General features: G+C 40.5%; 1 protein-coding gene across 1 annotated transcript; it reads right to left on the reverse strand.

Moving 5' to 3' along the window:
- Positions 1 to 1,902: 1,902 nt before the first annotated feature.
- Positions 1,903 to 9,164, reverse strand: LOC133730351 (receptor-like protein EIX2; the record flags this gene model as incomplete). Its single annotated transcript, XM_062157963.1, has 2 exons — positions 7,978 to 9,164; positions 1,903 to 3,328 (listed from the first exon to the last, which is right to left on the reverse strand). Coding segments are annotated over exons 1-2 (2,613 nt in total), but the record flags the coding sequence as incomplete, so codon positions are not given.
- Positions 9,165 to 14,379: the final 5,215 nt, after the last annotated feature.

A 14,379-nucleotide genomic window follows, 5' to 3' on the forward strand; every position in this document is an offset into this window, starting at 1 on the left:
CTCTGACCCTCACAAATGTCGCTCCCAAACTGGTTATGTCTTTACCATGGGAAGCACTGCGATATCTTGGAGGTCTACAAAATAGACCCTTGTTGCTACTTCCTCAAATTATGCAGAGATTATTGCTCTACATGAAGCCGTGCGTGAATGCATATGGCTAAGGTCTGTAATTAGACATATTCAAGGAAGTTGTGGTTTGAAGTCTACCACAGATGAACCTACATGCATTTATGAGGATAATGCAGCTTGTATTGAGCAAATGAAGTTAGGTTTCATCAAAGGCGACAACACCAAGCATATATCGCCTAAGTTCTTCTATAATCAGCAACAACAATCACTTCTAAAGATTGAAGTGAATCAAATCCGATCAGAGGATAATGTAGCGGACTTATTCACTAAGTCGTTACCTAAATCCACCTTCGAGAAACATGTGAAGAGCATCGGATTGAGAAAGTTATCCGAACTCCCACGATTGTAGCAATCAGGGGGAGATATCGACATCAAGGGGAGTTATGATGTCTACATGTTCGATCTCGAAGAGTGAAGGACGTGTTGTGCTCTTTTTGTCCTTCGACCAGGGTTATTTTTGTCCCACAGGGTTTTTGTTACCTGGCAAGGTTTTTAACGAGGCAACGGATGAAGCGTCACCACCAAGTTTGAGCGGCACAAGGGGGAGTGTTGAAGGAAAATCAGTTTTATGTGTGCCTTATCAAACTAGGAGTAGTAATAGGAGAGAAGGTTCTAGATTTCTTAATCCTACACGGATTAGTATTCCATGTAACATTAGAACTAGTACTATGTAATCCCTATATAAAGGGCTCCTATTCTCAATAATATTATTACATTCTCCCTACAATTCTCTCTACATTCTCTCTCGAATCTATTTTACTTAAACAGAATGCAAATTATTTCTCAACTTCCCATATCATAAATCAAACCACTCCAGGTTCAATCCCAAAATCGGCAGATTCAATTTCTTATTCCCTACAATTTCATATTCCATCCATATACTAAACGACTAACAAGAACAACTCGGAGCAGAGATGCTACCTGAAACTGGTGACGAAACCTGGTAGCAATTTCTTCGATCGAAACGGGCCTTCTAAAATGAGCTATCGTTTGCAGATTTGCGTTTTCTTCAAAGGGAATCTCGATGTTTTGTAGAGAATGAAGGACGACGGACAAGACTTTTTAGTCTTGGAACCTTATCTCCTTAATGCAGGTGCCCTTTCTCCTTCTCCCGTAAAAGCCCCTGTTTAACTTGATCAATTTCCTGGCTGGATATAGTTTATAATTCTCAGACTGATAGCAAAATACATAATTCCAATTAAAAATAGAAACATGATTCATGAGAGAGCCACTATACTCATTAAAAGAAATGAAATTCTGATTCTGTCTTAGCAACATGCAAAACTTTGGCAAGTTTACACGATAAAATATACACGATAAAAAAAGAGTACATAATATAAAACAAACAAAAACATTCAAAATGTCACAAGGAAAATTGTTTATCCTCTTTACAAGGTTCATAAGGTTTGGCACAAGGCCATACCAAAATTGAAAGAGGAAAATATGCAGTGCCAAGGCAGACAATTCATCCAAGATTACAAAGAAACATTTTCTGAACAAAATTCTTATCTAATGATCTTATAAAGTTGAGCACTTTGATACTCTGAAAACTAATACAGATTGATTGTTGTCGAATGCAACTGTGTATTCTTCAACTGAAGGAAAGCACAATGTCTCAATGCCTTACGAGCCTAAACCTGAAGATGAAAGCAAACAGCACGAAGATACAAATAGACGGTAAGAAAACAACTTTATTTCCAAAATCAGAATAACATAAATAAAGTTTATGTGAGAGAGTGGTTACCATTCATTTCTCAAAGCATTCTTTGCCGCGCGCCTAATCAACATTGTCCTCACATAAAGCCAATCCAATAAAACATTCAAGAAACCAAAGTATGTATATCTCCATGACCGGTTGAATATCAAACTGCCACAAACTCCCCAAAATCCAACAGCAAACCCAAGCCCCATGCCGACATAAAATCCGAATGATATAAGCTCGTCCTCTTCTTCTTTAGGAACTTGTTTGGACCTTGTTTCTCCTGTAGGGCAGGTCTTTTGTAGTGGAAGTCCACAAAGTTGAGGGTTTTCTGCATAAGTAGAGGGATCAAAGCTTTGGAGCTGAGTACCGATTGGTATTTCACCTGATAAGTTGTTATTCGACAAGTCCAAGACACCAAGACCATATATCTGAGAAAGGCTTGTAGGGATTCTTCCATATATATGGTTTCTTGACAAATCGAGGAAGTCTAATGACTGCAACTTCCCAATTTGAGGAGGCATTTGACCTGTTAGATAGTTTCTTGATAGATTTAAAGAAACCAATCCAATTAGATCAGTGATTTGACGAGGAATCTCCCCATCTAATCTGTTGCTTGAGAAATCAATGCTCTTTACAAGTCCCAATGTGCTTTTGTACTCGGACATTCTTCTTTTCCATATTAAAGATGCAGCATCATAGTACAGTACAACAGAAAAGCTTGAAAATCCACCGTGTGTGATGCTTGGGCTTGAACTTCCTTTTTGAGCCAAAGTAGTGAGATTGTTCAGGCATTGAGGTATAGTACCAGAGAAGCATTTCCTAGACAAATCCAAAATTTGGATGTCTTTCAGATGGCATAATTCCAAAGGCAGGCTTCCACTAAATTGATTAGATCGAAGAATGAGGATAGCCAACTTCGAAAAGCTAATCCCTATCCATTCAGGTATCATTCCTGTGATCCTATTATCTCCAATATCAAAAAATTGTAAGTTTGTATAATTCTTCAATGATGAAGGCAATTCTCCCGCAAAATTGTTGTTGCTAAGCTTCAATGTTTCAAGAGAAGCTAGGGAACCAATTGAAGTAGGAATTTTTCCAGAAAAAGCATTGTTACTCAAGTCAAGAATGACTAGATTTTCTAAATGCTTCCAACAATTTGGAAGTTCTCCGTAGAAGGAATTGCTTGATAGATCAAGAACTGTTAAATTCCCAATTTTGCTTGCACACAAGAAAGAGATCCTCCCTGAAAGTTTATTACTGGATAGATCCACAACTGCCAGTTCTGATGGTAGCGAGTGAATTGGCCCTTCCAATTGGTTTGAACTCAAATTTAAATAACGAGTATGTTGAGAGACATTCATAGAGTTATCTTGAAACCAGCTTGGAATGATATCAGAAATTCCAGCATCAGAAAGATCAAGGTATTCAAAGCTTCTCTGAGATGTTCGAAGCCATTTTGGAAAATATGGCCCGATTTTGCAAGACCTTAATCCTATTCTGCCAAGTTGAAAAAGCAGCCAGAAGAGGGCACTGTGGATCGTTACCCCGCAAGAAATAGGGGTCCTCCTCATAAGCTTAATTTATGAAGATTATTTTTTGGAATATTCGGGGATTAGCTAATGCTCCTACAAGAACTGCTCTTCGTAGTTTGATTAGAAAGCACTCCCCTGATTTCCTTTGTTTATCGGAACCAATGACATCTTTGACACGTGTTCCTGATTCTTTTTGGAGATCTATTGGTATGCAATTGGTCGGTGTCAATGATAGAGGTCAGTTATTTCCTAATATTTGGGTTTTTCATTCAGCAAACATATCCTCTCCTACTATGATATCTTCTTCTAGTCAACATATGTTTGTGCAGTTTTCTGTTGGTGGTATTGCTCATGGTCTGATATTTGTCTATGCGGCAACAACTAGTGTGGCACGTCGTCCTTTATGGTCTGCAATTGAGCAAATAAAGACAAGCTTCTCGGGTCCTTTGCTGTTAGTTGGTGATTTCAATGCGATTTTAGGAGCCCATGAAAAGACGGGTGGTAGACTACCTACTCGTGTTTCTTGTGATGACTTTCAGCATATGGTGGATGTGTGTCATTTGACACAAATTGATCTTAAAGGGTCACCGTTTACATGGACAAATGGTCGAGGAGTTGGCTCACATATTGAAATGTTGTTGGACAGGTGCTTTTGTTCTATTCCATGGTTAGACTATTGGCCGATGACTAGTTGTTCCACTTTGGTTCGACACTCTTCTGATCATAATCCTCTCTTGATTTCATTCACCAAATACATTGCACAAGGTCCAATTCCATTCCGTTTTCAGAAGCTTTGGTTGGGGCACTCAGATTTTCTTAAAATTGTTCAAGTAGCATGGCAATCCTTTGAGGTATGTGGTTGTCCTATGTTTATTCTACAAAGGAAGCTTAAGATTTTAAAACCTATTCTGAAGGAGTGGAATCTTAATGTCTTCGGTAATGTTCATACTGCTGTGGATAGTGCACGCGCTGCCCTTGAAAAAATTCAACTAGCCATATCTCTTGATGGGTTTACTGATGTGCGTCATGTTGAGGAGCTTTTAGCCCAGGATGCTTTATCAAATGCTTTATTGGTTCAGGAAAAATTCTGGGCCGAGAAGGCAAGGGTGAGATGGGTTAGGGAAGGTGACAGAAATACTGGCTATTTTCATACTTTGGCAAAAATTCGAAGAGCACGCTCCTCTATCACTTCTCTTCGGATTGGGAATGACTTGGTGGATGATGTTAATATTTTGCGTGATCATGTTGTTCAGCATTTTACAAGTGCCTTTTCAGATGATGGAAATATTGCTGATACAGGTTTGGTTGAAAATTTTATTCCTTCAATGGTTTCAGATTCAGAAAATGGCTCTTTACTTGCTATTCCTTCTGCTGAAGATGTCAAAAATGTTGTATTTTCCATGAATGCTGATAGTGCCCCAGGTCCGGATGGTTATTCTGGTCACTTTTTTCAGGCTTGTTGGGATGTAGTTGGGTTGGATGTGGTCCGTGCTGTTAGATCTTTCTTTCAGTCAGGTTATATACTGCCTAATCTAAATTCCAGCTTTGTGGCGCTTATTCCCAAGGTTCAAGAAGCTGATGTTATCACTCAATTTCGGCCCATTGCTATGGCTAATTTTTCTTTTAAAATTATTACTCGCATACTGGCAGACCGTCTTGCTCCTATTGCTTCCAGGATTATATTGCCGAATCAATTTGCGTTTTTGAAAGGAAGACAAATCTCTGATTGCATTTTTCTGACTTCTGAGTGTGTTAACTTGTTGGATAATAAATGTCGTGGCGGGAATGTTGCCATTAAGTTTGATGTAGCAAAGGCCTTTGATACTCTGAATTGGGACTTCCTTCGAAGGGTTCTTAATGCTTTTGGTTTTCATGCAACTTTTGTTGAATGGATTAGTTCTATATTGGCTTCAGCTCGGCTCTCTATATTATTTAATGGCTCTCCAGTGGGATTTTTTAGTTGTAGCCGTGGAGTTCGACAAGGTGATCCACTGTCTCCTCTTCTTTTTTGCCTTGCTGAAGAGGTTCTTAGCCGTGGTATTTTGCGTCTGGTTGATATGGGGCATGTCCAAGCTATATCCTCTCCTCGTGCTGTGAAAATCCCTTCTCATGTTTTATTTGCTGATGATATAATGGTTTTTTGTAAGGGAGATAAAAGAAGCCTACTAAATCTTATGGCTTTCTTTGAGGAGTACGGACTCAACTCGGGTCAATTGGTGAACAAAACCAAGTCTCATGTTTATTTGGGGAAGTCAGCTCTTCATCGTCGTACTCTAATATATTCTTGGTTGGGTGTTTCAGTGGGTAAATTGCCTTTCATGTACCTTGGTGTGCCAATTTTTGTTGGCCGTCCAAAGCGAATTTACTTCCAAGTCTTGGCTGATCGAATTCGTAATGTTATGTCTAATTGGAGAGGGCATTCTCTTTCTATGGCAGGACGGGTAACTCTGGTCAATTCTGTGGTGGTTAGTATGCTTTCCCATAGTTTCAAAATTTATGCTTGGCCAAGGACTGTATTGCAACAAGTTCGAAATTGGATGAGGAATTTTATTTGGATCGGCAATGTGTCTTCTAGAGCCTATTATCCAGTCTCTTGGAAAAAGTGTTGTGCTCCATTGAAGGAGGGTGGTCTTGGAGTTCGTAATATTATGGCTCTTAATAAGGCTTTCCTCCTAAAAAAATTTTGGGATTTCTTAACTAAGTCTACACCAGCGGCTGCTTTTTTTTCTGCTCGGTTTCTTCAACGTTCAGGTCAGCCATGTTCTTACTATAAAAAATCATCTATTTGGCCTGGCATGCGGCCCTTGTTTATGGATATTTTCTACAACTCTAAATGGTTAGTGGGCAATGGTCGATCAATTGATTTTTGGCATGGTAATTGGCTTAATGGTTCAGTTGTTGATAGATTGGGTATTGTGCATCAGCTTGGCAAATTATTATGTGCCAAAGTTTCTGATTTCATCAGAGATGGCTCTTGGTATTGCTCTACAAATTTGATTGCTGATCTTTCTGCACTTTGGTCAGAAATTTCAGCTGTTAGACTTCCTTATTCAGACATGGAGGATAAGCTGGTGTGGTTGGATTCTTCTGATGGGAGTTTATCTTTATCTATAGCCTATGAGTTCAAGAGGAGTAAACAGGCAATTGTTCTTTGGGATAGATGGGTTTGGCGTCAATGCTTTCGTCCTCGAAACTCTGTTACTTTATGGAAATTTCTTCATGGTAAGCTTTTAACAGATGATCTCTTACTTCAGCGAGGCTTTTCTTTTGCTTCTATGTGCTCTCTCTGTCATGCATCTGCTGAGACTGCCCACCACCTTTTTTTTGAGTGCTCTTTCTCTATGAAGGTATGGTCTGCAGTTTTATCTTGGTTTAAAGTCAGTATTCATTTCCTGGATATATATGATTTCTTCTCTTACCCACTGCAACATGGTTTTGGTACTCAATTGCAATTGCTATGGTGGGGAATGATGGGAGCTGGCTTCTACTCTCTTTGGGAGGCTAGAAATTCTATCCGTTTTGATGAGCGTCGCTTAACTACTGATTATTTGATTCGCTCTATCAAGCAGCAAATTCGAGAGGTTGATTCTTGGGGTTTAGGAATTATGCGTAACTCAGTAGATGAGCTTTGTATTTTCAGTGCTCTTAGAATCAGCGGTAGAGCCTCAAGTTCATATCAAATTCGTGAGGTAAATTGGCATGCTCCTTGTGCTTATCAATTAAAGGTTAATACAGATGGTGCTGCTCGTGGGACGCCAGGACTTGCGGGCTATGGAGGTATTTTTCGTGATCACTTGGGTAATTGTATGGGTTGTTTTGCTGGTTCCTTGGGTATTGCTACTGCCCTAGAAGCAGAGCTTCAAGCCATTATTCATGCAGTTTCAATAGCATCAGGAAAAGGATGGACTTCTCTCTGGATTGAGTGTGATTCAGCGGTAGCAATTCACTTTCTTGCCAATAAAAATTACTCAGCCCCTTGGCGTCTAAGTGTTGATTGGGTCAATTGTTGTACCATTCTCTCCTCTATGCAGATTCAGTTTTCACATATTTATCGAGAAGGGAATCAAGTGGCTGATTGCTTAGCTAACTATGGGGTGGATCATGAGGGGCATTATTGGTGGGACTCTTGCCCTCCTTGTGCATCAGCTGCCTTTGTTCACAATCTGCAAGGGTTACCGAATTTCCGTATTAGCTAATTCTGAAGTGCTTGATTGATTTCATGCAACGGTGGTTTCTGCTGCGTGATTGCTCTATTCATTAGTTCGTAACTATTTTAGCTCAGTGCTCACTTTGAGTACTTTATTTCATTTTGTTTTCCGAGAGGTTTTGGTTCTTGTCCCCCTCTCTCTTCTTGTGTTTTCTTTTCCTTTTTTAATAAAATAAAATAGAGGGATGGGCGGTGGGTTCCCGGTTGCGATGGCCCCCTTTCTTTCGAGATTGTGGGTGGGTGCCAGTCACCCCAAATCGGCTGTCGCAGAGGAACTAATATCGCCTAATCCTCTATTTAATTGATAAAAAAAAAAAAAAAAAAAAAAAAAAAAAAAAAAAAAAAGTTGAAAAGGAGGAAGCCAATCAGAACGAATGTTCAAAGTTAGTGAATTGGAAGATAAATACAAATATTGCAGTTTGGAGAGGTTTGAGAAATGAGCTTCCGTCATCACTCCTGTCAAAGAGTTCATACTAACATCCAAAACTTCCAAGTTGGACAATGAACCTATTCTTTCAGGTATTCTTCCAGTCAGTTGATTGCTAGAGAGATATACTGATCCTAATGAGTTCCCAGCACAGCCAAATAATACTTGATTAATAAACTCAGAAAACTCTCCACTGTGATTATTTCCTCCAAGGTCCAACCATTGCAAACTACATAACTGGCCAATGGTTTTTGGGAGTTGTCCTTCTATTGAGTTATCAGCAAGCTTTAGATACAGGAGAGAACTCAGGTTGCCGAAAACATCAGGAATTGAACCACTTAAGTTGTTGTCAGAAAGGTCAATGGAAACAAGGCTTGTACTGTAGGTTGACAACCAATGGAATATTGAAAAGGTGAGACGGTTGCTGAAGAGATGAACTGAAGAAAGAGATTTAGAAGTGTTTATATGAGAAAGAGATGAAAGAATTGGAATAGGAAGATCACATTCCGATAATACCAACGATTGTAGTTTAGGGAGCTTAGCAACTACTTTTGGCCAATCTAAAACATTACTGAGATTCATCATATCAAGGTTCAGGGATGTTAAAGAAGAAAGATGAGGGAGCCAATCGAGGTTTTTTGGATTAGTAAAGTAATTGGAGCCAAGATCAAGTTCTTTCAAGTGTGTAATGTTTCCAAGCTGATGATATGGTACTTCACCACCAAATTCACAGCCAGTGAGGTAGAGAAATTTCAAATTGCTTAGAGAACCAACAGACTTTGGAATTTGGTTATGACTGAAGTTGTTGAAACTGAGGTCTAAATATTCCAAATGCTGCAACTCAAAAAGTTTAGGACTAATCTTACCCTGGAAAGGTAAATCTTGCCCTATGTTAAAAAGATCAAGTTTAGTAACATGACCTGTTTGTTTGCTACAATAGACTCCTTCCCATTTGCAACAATCTTTTGTCGCGTTGCTTCCCCATGAAGAAACTACAGGATTGCCCACGAGACCTTGTTTTACTGCAAGGAGAGCCTGCCTTTCCTTCTCTATGCACCTGATATTAGAAGCCCCACGCCCAAGTCCAGAAACAAATCCAAGGGGGCTCATGTGCGGCAAAAGCAGCACAAGTGGATAAAAGAGTTTGAGGCACATGATCTTGTCCATGTTGAGTAAATTAATTAAAGAGCAAATTGTACACAGAGAAAGAAAGAGAGATCGAGTTATGCATCCAACAATACAAGAATACCAGCTTGCTGGAGTTCTCAAATTGAATATATAGTCTTAGTCGAGTATAGTTGCGATGAACTTTCATAGAAATGAATGCGGGTCTTCCCAGACAATTTAGTCAAGTCAATCCCGGCCCCCATAATACACGCTCACTTGCTAGTTGAACCTCATCCAGTACGCTAACAAGTATTGCAGCCCTAGTCCACACATACTGGCTCTTCTGCATCACTAGGTATTGGGCTACTTTCTGTCCACACATACTGGCTACTTTTTGTTGACTGTTAATGGTCTGCTAAGTGCTAACTGTAATTTGTGTGCCCTCATGGGGTTTGATTTTCTGGTATCTTTTACTGTTACTTTTACAGTGAGCCCAAAACCAGAACCAGAAGCGCTCTGATTGGTGTTGTTGTTGTTTCAAAACCAGGTTAGTAAATTCTTCCCTGCAATTTGGTTGTGTACGTTGCTAGAAAGATCTGGTTGCCGATTTGCGTTTCCCCGTCTCCGCGTTTGTGAATTCCGCTGAGGAATTGGCAGTGCAGCTTGAAATTGTGTGGAATCGGAAAAAGTTAGGAGGATTTGAGCTGGCTTGTATCATTTTTGTTGTGCTTAGGGTGTTTTCGATTTTTCGGAAGGTGGATAATTTAGGTCCCTGAAGATTGAGGCTTGGATAAGGTACAAAGGAGGTCAGGTATTTTGACGTGGGTTCTTTTGTTTGTTTCAATATTTTGATTAGTGTTTAAGTAAAATAGATTTGAGAGAGAATTGTGTATTATTATTGAGAATAGGAGCCCTATATATAGGGATTACAAAGAACATATTCTAATGATACAAGGAATACCAATCCGTGTAGGATTGGGAAATCTAGAACATTCTCTCCTATTCCTACTCCTAGTTTGATAAGGCACACTAAACTTGATTTTCCTTCAACACTCCCCCTTGTGCCGCTCAAATTTGGTGGTGACGCTTCATCCGTTGCCTCGTTAAAAACCTTGCCAAGTAACAAAAACCCAGTGGGACAAAAATAATCCTGGTCGAAGGACAAAAAGAGCACAACAAGTCCTTCACTCTTCGAGATCGAACATGTAGACATCATAACTCCCCCTGATGTCGATATCTCCCCTTGATTGCTACAATCGTGGGAGTTCGGATAACTTTCTCAATCCGATGCTCTTCACATGTTTCTCGAAGGTGGATTTAGGTAACGACTTAGTGAATAAGTCCGCTACATTATCCTCTGATCGGATTTGATTCACTTCAATCTTTAGAAGTGATTGTTGTTGCTGGTTATAAAAGAACTTAATTAGGCGATATATGTTTGGTGTTGTCGCCCTTGATGAAACCTAACTTCATTTGTTCAATACAAGCTGCATTATCCTCATAAATGCATGTAGGTTCATCTGTGGTAGACTTCAAACCACAACTTCCTTGAATATGTCTAATTATAGACCTCAGCCATATACATTCACGCACGGCTTCATGTAGAGCAATAATCTCTGCATGATTTGAGGAAGTAGCAACAAGGGTCTGCTTTGTAGACCTCCAAGATATCGCAGTGCTTCCCATGGTAAAGACATAACCTGTTTGGGAGCTACCTTTGTGAGGGTTAGAGAGATACCCTGCATCAGCAAAACCCATCAAGACATTATTGTCGTTTTGATGGAGTGGAGTAGGGTGAGGCCGGCCACCATGGACGGCGGCGGTGCTGGCGGCGGCAACATGGTCGGCGGCTACTTCTTGAAAAGTGGCTCTTTGCCTCTTGGGGTCCGATCCCAAATTTCCGTTTTTCTCTCTGTAGGGATAGAATAAGCCCATATCAATCGTACCTCTTAAGTATCGAAAGATTGTCTTTACACCAATCCAATGGCGGCGTGTTGGCACAGAGCTATATCTAGCTAACAAGTTCACTGCAAATGAGATATCTGGTCTTGTGCATTGAGCTAAGTACAATAATGCGCCTATTGCACTTAAATAGGGCATTTCGGCCTCTAATGCTTCTTCGTCCTCATCCTTTGGACGAAACGGATCTTTTCCGGGCTCAAGACTACGACCGATCATGGGAGTACTCACAGGCTTTGCTTTATCTTCATGAAAGCGCCTTAGAATTTTCTGAGTATATGCAAACTGATGGATCAAAATCCCATCACTACGGTGCTCGAGTTCTAAACCGAGACAAAACCGTGTTTTCCCAAGATCTTTCATTTCAAATTCGGATTTCAAGTATTTAGCAGTTTCCTTTAACTCATCTAGAGTTCCAATTAGGTTCATGTCATCGACATAAACTGCTACGATTGCAAATCCGAAACTTGTTCTTTTAATGAACACGCATGGGCATATTTCATTATTAATATATCCCTTCCCAATCAAGTAGTCACTTGGACGGTTATACCACATCCGTCCGGATTGTTTTAATCCATATAGTGAGCGTTTTAATCTTATTGAAAACGCGCTTCGTGGTTTAGAGCCATTTGATTTGGGTAATTGAAGTCCATCTGGAACCTTCATATATATCTCTGAATCTAGATCCCCATAGAGATATGCTGTAACCACATCCATAAGCTGCATGTCAAGTTTTTCTGAAACTACCAAACTGACAAGGTAGCGGAACGTTATAACGTCCATTACGGGAGAGTATGTCTCCTCGTAGTCAATTCCAGGGCGTTGTGAGAAACCTTGCGCCACAAGGCGGGCTTTATATCTTATCACCTCATTTTCCTCATTACGCTTCTAACAAAGACCCATTTATGGCCAACAGGTTTTACATCTGGGGGTGTCTGCGTTATATGCCCAAATACTTGTCTCTTTGCTAGTGAATCTAATTCAGCCTGGATCGCATCTTTCCATTTAGGCCAATCCGCTCTTCGTTGACATTCTTCAACAGAGCGAGGTTCGATATCATCATATTCTATAATTCCTTTAGCAATATGATATGCAAACACATCATCAATTGCCATAGAATTTCTATCCATCATCTCATGTACACTAGTGTAATTTATGGAGATCTCTCTATTCTCTGTAGTTGGTTCTGACATTGGAGCGTCCCCCAATGATGTCTCTTGGACATAACCATAATCCGGAATATTCTCATGAGATGGATTATTTACATCGATGATTAATGGATTATTTTGTGCCAAACTCGCTTTCTTTCTTGGGCGAGAATCCATCGAACCTATAGGTCTCCCGCGCTTCCTGGCAGGAGCTGTAGGCCTAGCCACAACTTCACCAAGGGTGGGGACGTTGGCGCCATACTCATGTACTCTTGAGGTGGCGTCATGTCCTCTAATTTTAGGGACATCAATCCTTGCAGACACGTTTGCAGCAGGTATATGTGATCTCGTCACTTTAGCGATATCAGAAAACGCATCAGGCTTTGATTCTGCTACGTTCTGAAGATCGAGAATTCTCCGCACTTCAATTTCGGACTGTGCTGTTCAGGGATCAAGATGAGACAGAGTGGGGACAGACCACGACAATTCCTGTCGTTCCTGTTGAACATTCATGTTCTTATCTCCCCCTAACGACAGGAAGACTGTCTCATCGAAGTAACAATCCGCAAATCTTGCAGTAAAGAGATCGCCTGTCAAGGGTTCTATGTAGCGGATAATCGTTGGAGAATCATATCCAACATAGACGCCTAATTGTCGTTGAGGACCCATTTTTGTGCGCTGTGGCGGCGAAATAGGCACATATACTGCACACCCAAATATGCGTAAGTGTGAGACATTAGGCTCATACCCAGTCACCATCTAGGACGCAGAAAATGGTTGAGTGGCAGTGGGCCTCAGACGAATAAACACAGTTGCATGCAATATTGCATAGCCCCAAGCAGAAATAGGGAGATTGGTGCGCATCACCAATGCTCGAGCAACCATTTGTAGTCGTTTAATGGCGGCTTATGCGAGACCATTTTGGGTGTGAACATGAGGAACTGGATGTTCAACATCAATCCCAATGGACATGCAATATTCATCAAAAGTCTTTGATGTAAACTCCCCAGCATTGTCTAATCTGATAGACTTAATAGGATGATCAGGGTGGTGAGCCCTTAATTTAATAATCTGGGCTAGGAGTTTAGCAAATGCAGCGTTCCTAGTGAACAATAGCATGACATGTGACCAGCGTGTCGATGCATCAACCAACACCATAAAATATCGAAATGGTCCGCAAGATGGTTGAATAGGTCCACAAATATCACCTTGGATTCTTTGCAAGAATGGTATATTTTCTTTAGTGTCCTTTGCATAGGATGGTCTCGATCCTAATTTTGCTAAAGAGCAGGCTTTGCAGAACGAAGGATGGGCTTTAGAAATAACCAATGAGGATTTTGGTTGAGCCACAAAGTCACAATGGACCTTAGAAGTAAAGTTTGGAGACGAAAGAGCCTGGGTGGCGTCAATGCCACCCTGAGGCCGCAGGGGGATGGCGGCACCAGTCAAGTATGGCCAGATTTGGAGGTTGAAGGCGCCGTGAGGCGCAGTGGCTCCTTCGGTGTCCAACAATCGAGTTTTACTTCTTTTCGTTCTGAAAAATGGATGTCCGTGTGAAGTCTTTAATATACGGATCATCATATCACGACCTGGGTGTCCCAAACGGTCGTGCCAAAGCCTATATGTGTCCGAATCCCATAAATCATCTCTCATAACATGATTGGATTCAATTACTCGAAAAGTGGTTGCATACAGCCCACTAGAGCGACACATAAGTTTCTCTAATACTCGTTTATGTCCGTAGTCATTATAGGTGATGCAAAGGAACTCTTGTCCATTCTCACAATGTGTTTCCACATGAAAACCATTGGCTCTTATATCTTTGAAGCTCAAAAGGGTTCTTCCTACCCTAGGAGCATAAAGAGCTTCGGTGACATTTAAAATTGTGCCATTTGGCAACAGAAATTGAGCTGGTCCTCCACCATGAATCAATTGAGATGATCCAGCCATCGTAGTCACAGAAGATTGAGTAGGCGTCATCTCAAGAAATAACTGCCTATTTCGAAGTATAGTGTGCGTAGTAGCACTATCCACGAGGCATTCTAGCTCTCCGGGAAACATACTTGAAATTAATAAAGTTCAAATCAAAATCGACACTTTATTTCAATGAAAGCCAATGATTACGTCAAAGTTTCTAAATTTAATCCAAAAAGGGTAATCAAGCTTAG

The sequence above is a fragment of the Rosa rugosa genome, chromosome 2 (genome assembly GCF_958449725.1).
Source record: "Rosa rugosa chromosome 2, drRosRugo1.1, whole genome shotgun sequence".
NCBI lineage: Eukaryota > Viridiplantae > Streptophyta > Magnoliopsida > Rosales > Rosaceae > Rosa > Rosa rugosa.